At 48.1% G+C, this 14631-nt stretch overlaps 1 protein-coding gene across 4 annotated transcripts in view; it reads right to left on the bottom strand.

Moving 5' to 3' along the window:
• The window catches only part of LOC149868806 (N-acetyllactosaminide beta-1,6-N-acetylglucosaminyl-transferase-like), a 37059-nt gene that overhangs the window by 10755 nt on the left and 11673 nt on the right, over nt 1-14631 (bottom strand). The window contains exon 1 of one of the 4 annotated variants that reach the window (XM_090039183.1): nt 3127-4165. The exons of 2 other annotated variants lie outside the window; for them this stretch is intronic. In XM_090039183.1, the coding sequence (XP_089895309.1) occupies nt 3127-4114 (988 nt within the window). In that variant the 5' untranslated portion in view covers nt 4115-4165. Of the gene's footprint in view, nt 1-3126; nt 4166-14631 lie in introns of those variants that run through there. One more of the 4 variants, XM_090039181.1, reaches the window with a different exon arrangement.

The raw sequence follows: 14631 nt of genomic DNA, 5'->3' as shown, positions 1-14631 counted from the left end.
AAATGGGTTATATTTCATAAATCCTACTCGTGTTGGGTCTTTCATCAAATACTATGGAAAATCGTGGCTCTGGGTTCAGAGAGAACAGAAGAAGCCAATAGCTCTGAGAAGATCAGCTGTAACTGGGGGAGGAAAACATGCATTGTTCTGTTACTGCTAATGAATGACCTTATACTACTTTGGAGAGTAAGGAGGCGAGATGAAAAAAGGGTGTGATATGAGAGGAAAGGGCTCATGGCAAGGCTTTGCAGTCCTGTCCCACTGACCAGCACTTAGTCTGCTCTGAGAAGAGAATGCACTGTACTCCATAAAAAACTATCTGATCTCCCATTATCATATGACCATACCTGAGAGCCCTGGATGGGCTTCATATTGATACTGGGTTGGTATGGGTACTAAGGATTTCTTATGCTAAGAAACATCTCCTACCCCACCCATTCCCATCCTAGCCTTCTGCCATAATCAATGACTTACATGTTAAAACAAAAATCTAAGCAATCTGGGCACCATAAAATGTGGTTTAACTACTGAGATACTGTGGTCACCGAAGCCTAGAGAAAGGGCACTAGGAAAAAAAGGATAATCTTTAGATTTGCCAATACTACACAGGTGGATGATTTAGACTTCTTGGCTTAAGCATTTTCATTTTTCATGATCAACGTGGTATGAGGAGACAGAATGGAAGTGGAAACAACAAATGTTGGGGGAAGCGGAAAGCTGATGATGGATGGATGAGAAAGTGAAAGGGTTTTGTAGACTCAAAGGCTGCTTCAGAGAATGTGGGACAGAATACTTTAACAGGAACAAATATTGGACTAGGATGCAAAGGTCCATTTATGAAGAGAAAGTTGTGCCAATTCCCTGCAGTAACAATTTACACTGATCAACTTGGGCAGAGCTCTGCCAGTTTATAGCAGAGCACATGAATCCTGGACTGGCTGCAGTGGACTCTGTGTGCAGTGCATATCTCAGGCCCTGTGCTCAGTTCTCATCAGGCATGCACAGATGTAGCATGCAAGTCAACTCCAAGACCCAGGGGCTGGATGATGGGGCCAGGTCTGGCTTGCACGCCTTGTCTTTGACACCCCTAATTTAAATGGATTCGCTTGTTCCAACAGGGATCCTATAATAGTCTTTGACTATATAAAATTAAGGCTGTTTCTTTCTACTTGTGATACGACTTATTTGGAAAGTACTTGACACTGGATGGGAACTTGGAAACCAACTGAGAAAAGAAACAAAGTTCTTGGGGCTGAGCAGTCTGTCTGTCTAGTCAGGTGTGGTTCTCAAATTCCATTCCTGTGTTTGCTGCTGAGCATTCTTTGAGAAGTATGCGGCCTCCCTGCCCCCTGGGCTACAAGCATTTCCTTCTAGTCTGCACAGCCCTGGAGGTAGACTGGCTAAAAAAAGAGACTTGAAAATGAAGGCAGTGGACTCAGACTAGGATCATGCTAGATGGCAATGTGTTGTCCTGCCCCTGCTTAGTCAGACTCTGTTTTTTTTTTTTCATCTAAAGTTCAGTGATCCCTGATTGCATTCCCAAGACCTGAGAGGCTTCCTGCTCATGCCCATTTATTCAACTCCAAGCCAGACAGAGCACCCAAAACTGACCTGTGTTTGCACTTGTGATGCTCAGGCTCACACTAGGTACACATCATCATGTGAAGATGCTGCAGCACAAACAAAGTTCATGTCTTTTCAGTTTCAAATCAGCATCTTGGTTCTGCGTTCAAAACTTCCCATAATGTAAGAGCAAGCTCCCCACAGACTACTTGTCTGCACCACCCTTTATTAGCGTGGTGTGTTTCACAGGATCATTTCCTTACGTAAGGATACTCAATGCAACTAAGCTAGGCTTTTTTCCTTCTGTCTCATTTACTGTACAGAGAACAGAATGTCACTGTCAAACAGCATACAAGTCATTTCAAAATATGGGATCTATTCTTCTGTCCCGGGACCTAGTAAGATCTTTCTGCCTGGCTTCAGGACCTGGCCTCTGTATGTGTGAAGCCATATCTGGGGAGCTATGTACAGTAGGACAAATCCAGACCTTGCTCTGGAGCACCCATGCCAACAAAACTGTTTTGCTGTTGCTCAGGATAGATTTGAGGGGGTGGGGGGCAGAAGAGGAGATGCACAATGGCAACCTCACAGTGGCTTCCAGCATCAGTGTGTGTACAGTGGCAATGTAAGCATGAACCAAACTACCGTGGAGTCTTCATTTTATTTTCTTCTAGGACTTTACATGGGGAATAACATGTAAAATGTGAGGCTTCCTGAATAAAGCATTCTTGATTTGGAACCAGGAGACCTGAGCCTTATTGAGCTTTGCCACTGGTCAGCCGGGTGGGGGGCCAGTGGGCCATCACTTAACTATCACTCAGTTTCCTTGCCTGTAAAAGCAGAGATTATGACATCTCCTTTGCATTGTGCCTCTGTGTAAGGGTTTCGTATGACCTGACAATGTAATAGTACAGAATGTGTGAGCCCGCAAATGTGTGGCCCTGGCTTTGGTTTTGCTCTTTCCTTCCTTAGGAAAGCAGCCAAGAGCTTACCTGGAAGGCATCTCACACTACAAAGACCTAAACACAGCCTAGCTCGTGGCTCTGGTCTGGTTTTCCCTTCATCTCAGCATCCAATAAAATGAGCTGCTGCTTACAGAAGTTAATGCATCTCTGATTTAGTCTGTGAAAGCAGTGCTTGACCTCGGGGCCACATCTGACTTGCAAGGCTATGTCATCGAACTTATGGCTCTCTCCACTGCTCCAAAAATCTGGCAGCGAGGAAAGTAGCAGCAGTGTTGTCTGCAGCTCCCCTCCTGCCAAAGGCCCAGGGGAGCCCTGTGGGCTGAATGCCATGGCTCACACATGGTACATCAGGGTGTGGGACTTATCTGTGGATGTATCTGACATGACCTGCTGGACCAGCACCCAGCATCGCACCCACAGGCTGACTCCATGCTGGATCAGACCAGCGGACTGACCCCATGGAGGAGGTTCAGACCCCTGCCACCCATCCACCTGGCGGAGCCACAAGGTGGAGTGCCGCTGGTCTGTAAGGTGCCAGCCTGCCGGGGCCCTCTGCTCGACCTCAGGCTCCCCCCAAACCTTTCTTCCTGCTGCCTACCTGGGATCCTATTGAGTGTCACCCAGAAATGCTCGTCGGGGCTATAGGTGTCTTGAGACCAGGCAAGCAGCTCAGTGGCCCGTGGGTCGCGAAGCACAAACTCCACAAAGGGCCGCGTCAGGGCCACATAGGCAGAACCAAAGTAGATGGTGAGGTTGCGGGGCGGCGGGGCCTTGCGGCGTGGGGTGCGTACCACCGCCCAGGCGGCGGCAGCATCGGTGGCATTGCCCAGGTGCTCCCGGTACACATAGCGGGTGCGGATCCAAGCGTGGGGGGGCGGGAGATTGCCGGGGGTCAGGCTATGTCCCTGCCAGCCCCGCAGGTAGCGCACCACCTCCAGGTTGGTGCGCAGCGGGAAGTCTTGCCCGCAGGTGTTGAGCAGGTAGCGCCAGGGCACGGCAGAGCCCGCCAGGTCCTGCAGGCAGCGCAGGTCGGCCCGCAGGCGGGAGATGCCAGCATAGACCACATGCTCGGCCCGCGAGGCCACGAAGGTGTTGGGGAAGCAGGCGGCCAGGCCGGCCACGGCGCGCTGGAAGGCGGAGGGCGCCTTGCGGTCCACGTGCAGGCAGTACAGGTTTTGGGGCGCGTAAATGGCGCGGAAGAGGCGCTCGAAGGTGGCGAAGTCCTTGTGCAGCGCCAGCGCGTAGGCCAGCGGGAAGGCGGCCTCCTCCGCCGACAGCGGCCGGGTCACGTAGCGGCTGCGGGACACGTAGTCGCCGCAGCCGCCCCCAGCCTCGACCCCGGCCCACGGCAGCGCGGCGGGCCGCAACGCCGGGCCCCACACGAAGGCGGGCTCGCCCCGCGCCAGCGTCTCGCACGTGGCCGCCAGGCGCCGGCCCTCCCGCCGCGGCCGCGGCCGCGCCACCCGGCCCGGCCCCGGCCACAGCCCCGGCCCCCACGGCCGCAGCGCCAGCAGCACCAGCCCCGCGCCCAGCGCGCCCAGCGCCAGCACCGGCGGCAGCGGCAGGCGGCGGCGCCGCGGCTGCATGGCGGGGCCAGGGTCGCGCGTATGTGTGAGGTCGAGTATGTGAGTGTGCGCGGCGGGGAGCGACCTCCGCCCCGCCCCGCCCCCGGCATGTGGCTGCGCCCACCCAGCGCCCGCCCGGGGGCGTGCGGGACCCAGTCTGTCACACACAGCGACAGCCGCCTGCCCGCCTCACACATGCGCACTCCACCGGCTCAGACATCCACATCCTCACACACGCAGTGCCCTGCACTCAGACACTCCCCCACACGCAGACTCTACCACACTTAGACACCCTCACACACACACAGACACACGCACCCCCACACACACTGTCCCGCATTCGGACACACACCCACACACACCCACACACACATATATTCCACTGCACTGCACTCACAGACACCCCCCCACACACTCCCCCACACTCAGACACCCACACCCACACCCATGCACCACACACATACACTCCACTGAACTCAGACACCCCACCCCGCAAGATACCCACTCCTTCATGTAGGCAGCCACACAAACATATGCAGCCCCACACATATGCAGCCTCCACGCATATACACTCACCCTCACACACCCATCCACACCATACATCTTCCATATTACCACACAAATATACATTCACACCCCCATACATCCTCCTACACATATACATCCTCCACATACATACCAGGCCCCCTCACGGATACACTTGCACCCTCACACATACATCCCCCACATACACACCCCCTGCATACATATACACTCACACCCTCACCCACCCACACACGTACACCCCCATGCCCCACATACACACTGCACCCCCACACATACACACCCTTACACCCCCACATATACCCCCACCTCACCACCAATTCCCCACACACATACACGCGCATCCCTCCACATATACCCCCATACCCTCCCACATATACAGACACCCCCATACATACACAGCTCACACACACATACACCCACCCAAACCTCACAAATATGTGCACGCACACCCTCACACACACCCATACACCCCCCTCCCCATACATATATCCATGGGAAGGGTGCCACAAGGAGTAATCTACTCTAGCCAGGTTGAAAGCATTGGCCTTAGCGCAGCAGTTCTCAGGCAGGTTATTTGGGGCACCCTGGGGCATCTCAAGTTCCTTTCACGGGTGCTGCATGGTGCCATCCAGTGTAAGCATGGCTAGGTGTGCAAGCAGGTTCACCAGACAAACCCAGAGATTTCCAGTAGAAACCCAGAGGGTTAAAAAAACCATCCACCCTGCTGTGGGCTTGATGAGCTTTTTGCAACCAAAGTAGGGCTCTAGTATTTTTCTGTAGTAAAAAAAACCGAGAGAAAACTAAGGAATGGCATCTTCTGAGGTGGTCCCCAAGTCTAACGAGGAGAATCCCAAGTTTTAAAAGGTTGAGAAGCGGGGCAGGAGGATAGGGGGATATCCATATCCCTGCTAAACCAGTTTAGCAGGTTTAGTAGGGATAGGGATAGCAGGAGTATCCAACATTCATGGTAGAAAAAGGGTAAAAACAAAACAGGAGGTGTCCAAAAAGTTATGGTGAAGAACGAGGACAGATTGTCACCGGGAGTGATGGTTTTCCCCCAACCTGTTTCCTGTGAGTTAAGCACTGGGAGACCGAAAGGCAGATCAGATGGCCTTGAGGCTCAATCCAGTACAGCAGGGCCTTTTTTCCATTTGAGATCTTTGCTGTGGTTTTTCCCTGACACAGGGCAGAGCACCTTCAGAAAGGAATATAATGACATCTGGGATGGGCCGCGTCCCAATCAGAAAAGAAAGTTTACCAAAATAAGAAATTAGATGTTTAACTGATTGTAAATTGACACACATAAGACTGGAACCAACATTCCCTGGGGTGCCAGGAAATTCTTTTTAAGGGTGCCACCAATATTAGATCTGCAAAGATTCAACGAGAAACCCAGAGATTTCAGGAAGGAATCCTTAGTGTCAAAGGCATTCTGACCTGTTCTGTTCTTTCTGAATTCTTTGCAGCAGCAGAATTGCTCCATTTTCCATAGCAAAAAACAAATAAAAGCAAAAAGCTGGCATTTTCCAAGAGTGCCTTGAGTCTAAAACAATTGAGAACCCCTGAAATAGATTTTGCCACCCTACCAGAATTGGAAATGAGTCTGCTTACTCTATGGGTTGGCAACAACCCACGACATGGTCATCAAGCAAGATACTGCTCTACATGAATTACCATGCAGAATTTGTCTCATAGATTTCCTCTCTGGACTTCTTATGTTACCATTTCCCAAAATCTATTTAGTTTCCACCTCATTTTTTTTTTTGTTGGGGGGGGGTTGCATTATTTTCTTGCTTGAATTCATAAGGAGGTTGGGAGGGGTCGCTCTCACCTCGGGCATTGAGGTGAAACTCTAATTGGTATGGAAAATTACTTCTTGAGATACCAGCTGGTGACCTGCTCCAACCAGTTCTAATACATTCCTTTCACAGTTCACCCACCCTCATTGTCTCCACTTGGGCATCTGGACATTCAGGATCAAATCCTCAGCTGTGTTTCCCTCTTGAGCCAAGTAAAGAAGGTGGAGAGAAGCTACAGAACATTGGTTCCCCATGAATTTTTGGACATACTGTAGTATTCCATTTTTGCCTTTGCCCTCTCACTTTCTCCTCTTTTTGACAACTTCTTGGCATCATATTTGGACATGTTTATATTTAATACAGTTGACTATTTGGGGGGGGAAATCCTTTAAAATATTATGAAGCATTAAAAATAAAATGAATATAGCTTTCATGCCTCCTTTCATGTTAAGGGACTTTGAGAAATTAATCTCCTTCCAAATAAAGCCTTGATGACAGAATAACAAAATACCTGGAGAAAACAAGGATTTCTAGGAGAAAAATATGCTTTGCATGCAGTTAGTATATGTTTCAGTGAATCCACGAGAACCAAAATAAAGAAATGTTGTACATGCATATAAGAAGACTTATTTTTAGATTTTTAGCAAAATCTATTTTAGGTACTTTTAGAGAAATCTATGTTTTTTTATGCAGCTAGTGAATTCTAAATAAAGGCATTAAACAGTTATACCAGGTTGTAATGATAGAAATAAAGAAGTCATTACAACTATTATATAGTCGTGCTTCCTCCCATTTTAGAGAACAGTATTTTCTACAGTTAGAACACTTTTTACAATTTTAATGGACATTATTATGGATATGGTAACTGTGTAAAATATTTTCCTCTAAAAATCACAATGATAAATATCAAGCTGTCCTTTAATCCTCCTATCATTAAGATTTTGTACGAGTGTTTTCAAGAGTTTAAAATTGTTATGATTGCATGATTTTTATGTTGTATTAAAACTTCTCCTTTACTTCTTTTACCAAGCTTTTGTTTATCTAGAATTGTACAAGCAGTTTTGTTCAATAATTTAAAGACTGTTTAGAATGGTAGTAGTGACATAAAAGTGTTTCTCTAAAATGTAAAAGGAATCAAAACCCATGGAAGAGGTGATATCTTTTATTATTTCAAATAGATAGTTGGAAACAAATAATTTTATTTATTTATTTTAATTTTAAATGATTTAGTAGGTCATTGCTACTGTGCGTACTGTGCATTGGGAAAAAAAGGTGGTGATGGTACTGCACAGTAATGCTGGATACCATGCAGTCATTTATTACTTATGTATGTGTAGTGCTTACCAACTGCTCAGTCTGCTACTCGTGTAGATGCAGCCACTCACAATGAACATGACCTGGTGGCTACAGTATAGAGTTAAGGATGACTTTTTGAAGGAGCACAGAGAAGAACTGCACTGAAGTGCTTTGCCTAGGCCTCTCACTCTTCACACTTACTCTGGCTCTCCACTGGTGTAACTCTAACTTAGAGGCAACTCCTGATTTGTAGCAGTGTGACGGTATGATATTTTTAAAAGTTTTAGGTCAGATTCTGTCCTCAAATTAATTGAATAACTTTTAAGTGAAGAGCAGTGTCAGGGCTTAAGAGATGCTAAATTATTTTTAGCTCTTGTTGCTTCCGTTAGGAGAAAATTCCATGTAAATGAGGAAAGAATTGGGCCCACAGAATTGGTCATTGCCTTACAGCTATAGGAGCAGTTTAGCTTGGATGCCCTCGATGTATGCTCTACCTTTTAAGAGACAAGTCATCAAGCCAGCACCCACTAGCTGGACTAGTTAGGAAAGAATATAAGGAAAAGCTAGGATTCCTCCATCTAAGCCAGTTGTGTATTTCTGAAGTCATTCCACAGAGGTTCCTTGAGTGAAATGACCATGTCCTGCCTTAAACACAAGGGGGAGAATGGAAATACACACAGTGAAAGAGCTGGCATCTTTTCTTTCTCGTTCCAACCAGGCCCTGTCACTGGGTATACCTTGCACAAATCCAGAATCAAGCCCTCTTACATTTCCTGCACTAGAACCACAGCCTTTTCCCTGTTAAAGATATTTCTGTGGCCCTGGAGACATGGGCAAGCTCTTGGGGACAGGTTACTTACTGACTTAATCAGTATAAAGTTAAGGCACCCTTATCAGGAAACCCCTCTTCATGCATTAAAAAATTTCATAGATTTCATAGACATTAGGGCTGGAAGGGACCTCGGAAGATCATCGAGTCCAGCCCCCTGCCCAAAGGGCAGGAAGTCAGCTGGAGTCATAGGATCCCAGCAAGATAAGCATCCAATTTGTTCTTGAAGGTGTTTGAGGTAGGTGCTTGAACCACCTCCGATGGCAGGCTATTCCAGACCTTGGGGGCTCGGACAGTAAAGAAATTCTTCCTTATGTCCAGCCTGAAACGGTCTTGCAGTAGTTTATAACCCTTTAACCTCATCATCCCTTGAGGCATGTCACAGGATCAAGGAGATGTCCTGTGACTAATGGAGGGTTAAGGAGCTGCCAAACACCAGAGGCAGCTCAGGTGCCGGTTGCTCCAGCAACCAGATAGGTCACGTGACCAAAAGGGGGCAGGGCCGGGCCTCTATAAACTGCCCAGGCCTGGGCCAGAGAGCAGTTCCCTTCTGGCGGCGGCAGGAGCAGGAGCAGGAGCAGGAGCAGGAGCAGGAGCAGGAGCAGGAGCAGGAGCAGGAGCAGGAGCAGGAGCAGGAGCAGGAGCAGGAGCAGGAGCAGGAGCAGGAGCAGGAGCAGGAGCAGAGCTGAGCAGCCTGAGGTGGTGGTTGCAGCCTTGCTGTGCTGACTGGCTGCGATGATGCTGGAGACGAGAACACCCTAAAGGGAGGTAGGGTTGCAAGCCCTAGAGGGGCTTGGAGTTTACCTTATGAGCAAGGAGGCTCTGTATTGTTTATGTTGTAGCCAGGTGGCTCAGGTTTCAGTTATAGTTACCCCGGAGAACTGGGTGAGGCTGTAGGGGTGAGAGGAGGCCTCACAGGGACTCCCCAACAGTTTGGGGGTTCCCGGTGCCCAACAGGGGCACAGCACCACAGCGGGCACAGCATAAGGAGCGCCGGAAAGGCGCTAGCCGTGTGGGGTTGTAGCCCCAGCCGTGGCACAGGCCCCAGAGTGGGGCAGCGGGCGCGCAAGGCGTGGCACAGGCCCCAGAGTGGGGCATGCTCTGATTATCAAGAACCCAGCAGGGTCGGGGAGGCCAGGTAAGGCTCCGGCCACCTGAGCCCAACCCGGTATCCACCGGTATTCGGACATTCGGGTGACTAGCCGAGGTTTAGCAAGACGGCCCAGGCAGCGTGATAGCCTCGGGAAGTTTGGAGACTGGCGTCGGGGCGTGGTGAGCCCCCAGGGTTGCCAGGGAGTAGACAAACCCGGGGTTGCCAGAAAGGGGCACCAGGGTGGGACGAGCCCAAGGGGTGCCAGTGAGGGCCGGTTGGAAGACCAGGACAGGATAAACGTCCAGGAACAACTGCGAGGCTTGGGGCGTGCTAAAGGGCAGGTTTGGAGGCACGCATACCCCTTAAGGCAAGGGGTGCACAGAGGTACCCCATATGGAGTAGGGGCAGGGACATTCACACCGTTCACCGGGGGGATAAAGGCAGCCTCCCATACAAACCTATTTATCATCAAAGTCGTGGCGGGCGAGGATCTGAGGGTGCTGAGTCCACCTTACGTGACGTTAGGGGGCGCTAGGGAGTACACGGCCACACCTAGAACCCACTCCCTCACAAGGTGCTCTGGTGAACAAATGTTCCCCCAGGTACTAGTGGTCACCCCGATAAACTTATAGGTGGCCATCAGCTCACCCCTGAGCCTGCGCTTTTCCAGGCTAAAGAGCCCCATGGCTCTCAGTCTGTCGCTGTAAGGTCTGTTTTCCTGACCTCTGATCATGCACGTGGCTCTTCTCTGGACTCCCTCAAGCTTCTCCACATCCTTTTTAAATTGGGGGCCCCAAAACTGGACGCAGTACTCCAGCTGCGGCCTCACCAAGGCTGAGTACATGGGGAGAATGATGTCCCGGGATTTGCTTGAGAAGCATCTATGGATGCAAGCCAGCATTTTGGTTGCTTTACTAGCTGCAACATCGCATTGCAGGATCATATTCATCTTGTGGTCAGTGATGACCCCCAAGTCTCCTTCTTCCATGGTGCTAGCCAGCGTAGCACTGCCGAGCCTATAAGGATGCTGCAGGTTTTTCCTCCCAAGGTGGAGAACCTTGCATTTTTCGATGTTAAACACCATCAGGTTCTCATCCACCCAATTGCTGAGCCTGTCCAGGTCAGCCTGGATCACCCTCCTGTCTTCAGGTGTGGATGCTTTGCCCCAAAGTTTGGTGTCATCGGCGAACTTGGCCAGTCCACTTCTGACTCCAGTGTCCACATCATTAATGAAGATGTTAAACAATATGGGTCCAAGGACAGAGCTCTGGGGGACCCCACTGGTCACAGGGCACCATGACAATTGACTTCCGTCAGCCACCACCCCTTGGGTCCAACCACGGAGCCAGTTCTCCAACTAGTGGATAGTTCTCAAGGCCACAATTGGCCAGTTTCACCACAAGGTGATCATGGAATACCAGATCAAAGGCTTTTGAAGTCAAGATATATGACATCAATCTCTTCTCCCTTGTCCATGTGATGGGTCACCTGGTCATAGAAGGTAATGAGATTAGTCAAGCAAGACCTACCCGCGACAAACCCATGCTGGATATCCCTCAGGATGTTGACATCCGCCAGTTCATTAAGGATGGCCTCTTTAATACCCTTTTCCAAGACCTTCCCCAGGACAGAAGTCAGGCTGATGAGCCTATCGTTTGCCGGATCCACTTTCCTCCCTTTCTTGAAGATAGGCACTACGTTGGCCTTTTTCTGGTCTTTGGGCACTGCACCAGAGCGCCAGGAGTTTTCAAAGATCCATGCCAGGGGCTGGGCTATGATGCTCGCCAGCTCCTTGAGTACCCTGGGGTGCAGATTGTCAGGGCCGGCTGACTTGAAGGTATCCAGCCTCTCAAGGTGTTCCTTCATGAGGTCAGCGTTAATGGAGGACGGGGGATCTCCCTCACCTGGACCTCCCTGTCCTGTGGTGGGCATGGGTGTCCCATGGGACTGATGAAAGACTGATGCAAAGTACCCATTTAATAGGTTGGCTTTTTCCTGGGCATCAGTTGTCAGCTGTCCCATCTGGTTCAGCAGGGATCCAATGTTGCCCTTGCTTTTCCTCCGGCTCCCCACATATCTGAAAAAGGACTTTTATATTGTACTTGATGCTCAAAGCTAGTTGGAGTTCAGTTGCAGCCTTGGCTTTCCTGGTGTAGGAGTAAATTTAGTCAGCTTCTGGCCTACTTGACTAGAAAAACAGACAGAGACCAGAAGTGCTGATCCTGCTTATTTCAGTTATATGTTTTGAGATAAGAAATCCTGCATTACCCTGTGCGCAGATGTCCAATTAAGTAAACTTGTTTTAGTTTCTCCAAAGTCGTATTTTTTTTCTCTCTTTATCTGTCTTAAGAATAAAAATGCTTGAAAACTTAGAGAGGAGGAGAATTCCTTTGAAACAAACAAGTGGGTGATTCCTCTTGCTGTATAAAATCCTCCCTGTGATCACAGTATAGCCCTAAATAAAGAAAAGCTGGGTCTGTCAGTTCTGATTCAACCACAACGCAAAGTTTGATTTCTTCCACACTGGTTCGCTCCCTGCAAGACCGGACCAGTGCAGAATATTCCTCCTTATAATATGGAGCTGCAGGTCTACTACCTGCTTAGTAACTTGAACAAAACCTAAAACATGAGATGCAACACATCTCTTCTAATTAAGCTTGTCAGTATGGCTGTCTGCTCAAGGTGACACCATCTGATGCCTTAATCCAGACCAATACCTTTAAGAAATTGGTTTGACACAAGGTTTTTTATTTTTCTATTTTTATTTTTATTTTTTTATTTTCCTTCTTTGTCAGTTTAAAAGGTAAAGATCTATTTTAAAACAGGCATTTGATTTCTCTCTACTTCCTACACACATGAACCAGGTCCCTTCTGAAAAAATCTTGTCTGGCAGACCCAGCCAGGCGGGACAAGGATGCCAAGCCAAATGCAGACTTAACGCAATGGAGCCACTTCAGAACAGCCCTGAATATGTGCTCGGAGCCACTCTGACCATTTCTGTTTTACATGGCACATGCTCAAAGCTGCTGTAAGGCAGCTATATAAGGCCTCATTTTCTGGAGCCAGAGCATGCAAAGCAGGAGTGAGCAGGGCTTGTTTTACAGAAGAATTGAGGAGTTATATAAGGACTTCACTCCACTGCCTCAAGTGTTTTCTACAACATTTCTTTCTGGGTCCACTACCCCTTTCCTGCCAACCCTGATGTGGAATTAATTCAGGCCAGTCATAGAAATGTAGGGGTGGCAAGAACCTCAGCAGATCATCTAATCTAGTTTAGCTGCTCTGGACTAGGACTGAGTGTACCCAGACTTAAACATCTGCATACAATAATCACTTGGATAACCTGATCAAATTATAGTATTCATTTTTTTTTATAAGCAACAAAACTTGGTAACTGTTACTGTATAGGCTGACTGTTGCTGATAACAAAAACTTGGCTGTGAAATGAAACAGAAAAGGATATAGAACAAATAAAGAATGTGCCCTCAATCCATCAATGTGCTTAAACACATGAGTAATCAGTAAATACATTAAAATCAAGGGGACTGTTCATGCACTGAAAGTTATCCTTATGCTTAAATGCCTTCCTGAATTATTGGGCTCAGTTACCAAGCTTTTGCATTCCCTTTCATATCCAGAGAAATGATACAGGGGAGCTGCATAGAGGAGACCAGTGAACGTGCTCAAATATAACTTACGTAAGTGGTGTATTCCTCTTCCTACTTGGGCTGATGCCCAGGGGAAAATGAAGGACTGACTAGTGTAATTGGCTGAATAATTCAGTTGGCTCAGTAGTACAATAATAATGCACCTCAGAATTTTTCAGTGTTCCTCTCTAAATTGTAACTACAACTGTGAGAGTGCCTGAGTGAGACATAACTGTAATGGCCAGTAGCAGCAGTGTGGCTAAGCTTTGGAGGCCATGTGGAGGAAGCTGCAGTGAACACTCACAGAACAATCTTATTTTGTGGGCAAAGTATTAGTTTAAACCACAGTCTAACTTCTCCCTTGTCTGACATCAGGTGAAATATTCTGCATTCCTTTAATCTTTCTATTTTTATTTGGTACCATTCAGATTTTTTACCAAGCTGTAGCCATCAAAATGAGATAGGGATAGCCTAGCATTTCCTGCTAGATGAACACTTTGCTGGCTTCCAGCAAACCTGGGAAACTGAATTACCTTAGCTGTGCGCCCTTGCTGATCAATACTTGTTGCAATGATTGAATTCTAAGGTCTTAAAACCAAGAGAGCTTCATTGGGTACAAGGAAGTAAAGGAAAGGCGGAACAAGTTGGAAAATCAGCAATTAATAAATCAACTATGCCTATTACACAAAGCTCCCATGACCTGGGGTGTCTTGGCAATAGTGCTAAACCTGCTCCTCTCACCATTATGACTAGGGACAGAAGTTACACATAAACTGGTTTAAGCAATTGGAAATTGGTTTAAACCTGTAACAGAACAGAAGTTCAGTGCACATAAGCTGCTTTCAAAACGGCCAAAACTGGGTTAAGATAAAGCTGGTTGGATGTAGTATCAGACTTAACTGATTCAGGTCAAACCGGTTTATGAAACTTCAGCAGAGATAGGTGATGGAGCCCCTACAGCAGCATGTCCTAAACATGCCCATGTTTTTGGACTCTGGCAGCCCTGGATAAGAACTGAGTGGTAGGCAAACATACCTATTGAGGCTGCTTCCAGCACTTTTTTGCTATTACTTTTTTGTTCTGTGTGACCTGGTTATCAGAGATGCTGAGCACTCATCCTTCCTATCACACTCAATGGATATCACAAGTGCTCAGCGTTTCTGAAAATCAGCCAGCTATTTAACTACCTGCTTTAACCAATGGGTTCATTTACCTCTCAGCCAGGTTGCTGTGGCACCTTTAGATGCCATGAGGGTCTGTGTAGTACTAGCACTGTTAGATGTGGACATCTACCCATAATTCACAAGACAAATCAAGAGATTTCCAAC

Source organism: Crocodylus siamensis, chromosome 3, assembly GCF_052110815.1.
Source record: "Crocodylus siamensis isolate JL-2025a chromosome 3, ASM5211081v1, whole genome shotgun sequence".
NCBI lineage: Eukaryota > Metazoa > Chordata > Crocodylia > Crocodylidae > Crocodylus > Crocodylus siamensis.
This window is presented reverse-complemented; position numbering and strand designations above follow the sequence as displayed.